The sequence below is a fragment of the Meleagris gallopavo genome, chromosome 1 (assembly GCF_000146605.3).
Source record: "Meleagris gallopavo isolate NT-WF06-2002-E0010 breed Aviagen turkey brand Nicholas breeding stock chromosome 1, Turkey_5.1, whole genome shotgun sequence".
Taxonomy (NCBI): domain Eukaryota; kingdom Metazoa; phylum Chordata; class Aves; order Galliformes; family Phasianidae; genus Meleagris; species Meleagris gallopavo.
This window is the reverse complement of record NC_015011.2, coordinates 146899563-146902723: the sequence shown is the minus strand read 5'-3', so window position 1 is coordinate 146902723 and position 3161 is coordinate 146899563. Positions and strand designations below refer to the sequence as shown.

Genomic DNA, 3161 nt, shown 5'->3' with positions numbered 1-3161 from the left:
GGGATATTTTGAATCCCTAGAAGTGGGATGAGATTACTTTGCTGCTTGTGCAGCACACGATGAATGCCCAATTGGGTGCAGAGCTTAAAACATGGGGTTTGGTGCTAGGGATATTAAAAACAACAAAGGAGGAGACGGGAGCTGCTCGGCAGCTTCTTGGGCTTGCCCTGTTGGCGGGGGGAGCAGGAGGCGTGGCTATAGCAGCTGGTGGAGATAGGAGGAGTCGGGGTGAGAGTGCTAATGCTCTCCGGAATAAAGGGGAGGATGTAGGGAGTGATATACCTTTTAGGTGTCCGTGCGGTGCCATACCTGGTGAAGGGAGACAAGATGGCGACTGCGCTCAACTGCTGCCAACTGCCCTGCCTGTGCCTGATGGAGGGGGACAAGATGCTGACCACCCACTGCCATACCTACACCCATCCATTCGACTACAGTGGCCACAATATCCTTTTAAGGAAATGAGAGAATGCACGGCCAATCAGGAGTCTCCTTGGCAGATAACTTCTTATCAGTCAAGGACTGAGCCGAAGGGGGCAGGGAGGGGAGGTGAAGCGCGGATGCTTTATCAGCCTGACACGGAGCTGAGGGAAGAGAACAGTGGGGGGGAGGCTGAAGCAACTTCATTCTGGGAAACTAAGAGAGGCACACTAACAGACTGGGGAAAGATCAGGTCTAGTCTGATAGATGAGGGAAGGTCGCTGGAAGTTTTCCTGGTTGCTGTAAACAATGGAGGAAACCCTGAGTGGGTACCTCTTGATTCAAAGGGCATTACCCTCCTGCTAGACTGCGTGGAGAAGTGAGGCTTGAACTCACCCCTCACCCTGAACGCCTTAGAGGCCGTGACATCTGTAGGTCTCCTTCTCCCTCACGACATAACGAATTTGATGCGTCTCCAGTACAGTATACATTATGGTCCTCAGAGTGGATGACAGGATTACGAGCGGCTATAGGGGCTGCGGAATCATGTCCCGACCACCCACTACATGGGTCCTCGTTAATGCGCTTGGTGGGAATGGTTAGGGGAATGGAGACCCCCCAGGGACAAGCAGCCAGGCTCAGGCCAGGGGAGCTTATAGCGGCTACAGACGTGATGATTCAAGCGTTTAAGAGAGTAGCCAAGGGTGTGGAGCCTGTGGACCCTTGGATCAAAGTGATCCAGGGGCCAACGGAATCATTCTCTGCTTTTGTGGACAAGCTCCTGAAGGCCATACAGGGGTCAGAACTCCTGAAATCAGCCCAAGGTCCAGTTATTATGGACTATCTCCAGCAGCAAGGCCAGCTAGAAGTCAGGGAACTTCTCCGTACTGCCCCACAACTTAGTACGCCTGGGGAGATGATCAAATATATTCTGGATAAACAAAAGACAGAATCTCTGACCAATGAAGGGTTGGCAGCGGCTATTGTCGCTGCAGTTGGGACACAACAGCCCCAGGGGCCATGTTATGGGTGCGGCCAAGAGGGTCACATTAAGGCAAATTGTCCGATTGTGCATGGTGCGCGGGAATTGCAGGGCCTGGCCAGGGGGCCAATAGAGCCAATATGTTGGAATTGCGGAGGCCGTGGCCATACCACCTGCCAGTGCCCAAGTAAGAGCATGCTGAGGAGAGATGGACACCAGCAGGGAAACGGAGGTGGGAGGGTCCCCCTCCCCCATTCCTATGACTGGGCCAACCCCAGGTCCTCCCCTTGAATTCATCATGCACCCACAGTGGCGCTGACACTGGATTGTCAGGATCGGCCCCTTGTTAACATCGTGGCCTCGTATGCTGGGGAGTTACCCCCCCGACTACGCAGGCCCACGATCTATATTTATTATTGCACTCGTGGATTCTGGGGCAGATGTCATAGTTATATCGGATCAGGAATGGCCAAGTGACTGGCTATTGATTCCATCTTGTGTGGTGGTGGGTGTGGGAGGTTCTCTCCCAGCAAAGAGAGCAAGGGATGAAGTCAAAATCATGTCAATAAATAGGGACGGAACCGCTGAAAGAACTGTCCTGATAACTCCCTTTGTAGCCCAGGTGCCGGATACGTTATTAGGGAGGGACTTCTTGAGGGGGCTTGTTGCACGCATTACAAATTTATGATTAAGGACACTGTCTACCAATTGTCTGCCACTCATGCCATTCCATTACGCTGGAGATGGGATGTCCGCCCTGTTTGGGTAGATCAGTGGTCCCTTTCACGTGATAAGTTTGCGGTCCTTAAATATTTGCTTTCTCAGGAGCTTCGCCTTGGGCATCTTGAACCCTCACTTAGTCCGTGGAATACCCCTGTGTTCGTCATTAAGAAACAGTCAGGGGCCTATCGCCTGCTACATGACTTACGTGCGGTTAATGCTCAATTGGTCCCCTTTGGAGCCGTGCAACAGAGTGGCCCTTTTATTAGCCATCCCCAGAGGATGGCCGTTAGTAGTAATTGATCTTAAGGACTGCTTCTTTTCCATTCCTCTGGCAGAGGAAGACCAGGAAGCGTTTGCCTTTACTGTTCCAACCAAGAATAATGCCAGGCCTGCCCAAAGTTATCAATGGCGGGTCCTGCCTCAAGGAATGGCATGCTCTCCAACCATATGTCAGCTTGTGGTGGGGAGGGTACTGGAGCCAGTGAGGGAGGCATTCCCACAGTGTGTCCTCTGTCATTACATGGATGATCTCTTGCAATGGGCAATGCAGTAGCTAATAAGGCTGCAGGTACAGCAGTCTTTACGGTCAGAGCCACGCATGACCTTCATGCGACCCTTCACATAGGCGCTCGGGCTTTGGCACAAACCTGTTCTATTCCCTTGTCAGCGGTTCATAATGTAGTCCAGGCGTGCCCGCACTGCAATTCTGCTCCAACTATTGGTGTGGGAGTCAACCCACACGGTCTAGGGCCATTGCAGATCTGGCAGACAGATTTCACATGGGAACCTCAGATAGCCCCTTGCCTGTGGCTCGCTGTTACTGTGGACTTGGCTTCCACCATGATCATAGCTACTCAGCATGCAAAGGCCAATTCGTCTGCAGCACAGAGCCATTGGGCTGCTGCGATAGCCATTATGGGGTTATGCAGCCAGATAAAGACAGACAATGGGTCTTGCTTCATTTCAAAATTGACCCAGGAATGGCTGACAGCTTGGAGAATATCCCACTCCACAGGGATTCCCGGTAACTCCCAGGGGC

General features: G+C 52.3%; 1 protein-coding gene across 1 annotated transcript; it reads left to right on the top strand.

Moving 5' to 3' along the window:
* Positions 1–909: 909 nt before the first annotated feature.
* On the top strand, positions 910–1711 carry LOC104917449. The gene has a single exon (XM_010728693.2). It carries the CDS (start codon positions 926–928, stop codon positions 1688–1690), a length of 765 nt encoding a protein of 254 aa, XP_010726995.1. The 5' UTR covers positions 910–925; the 3' UTR covers positions 1691–1711.
* The last annotated feature ends 1450 nt before the right edge of the window (positions 1712–3161 follow it).

Bases quoted from the DNA above. Each gene is read 5' to 3' on its own strand.
- LOC104917449 (XM_010728693.2), top strand. From the start codon at position 926: ATGACAGGATTACGAGCGGCTATAGGGGCTGCGGAATCATGTCCCGAC.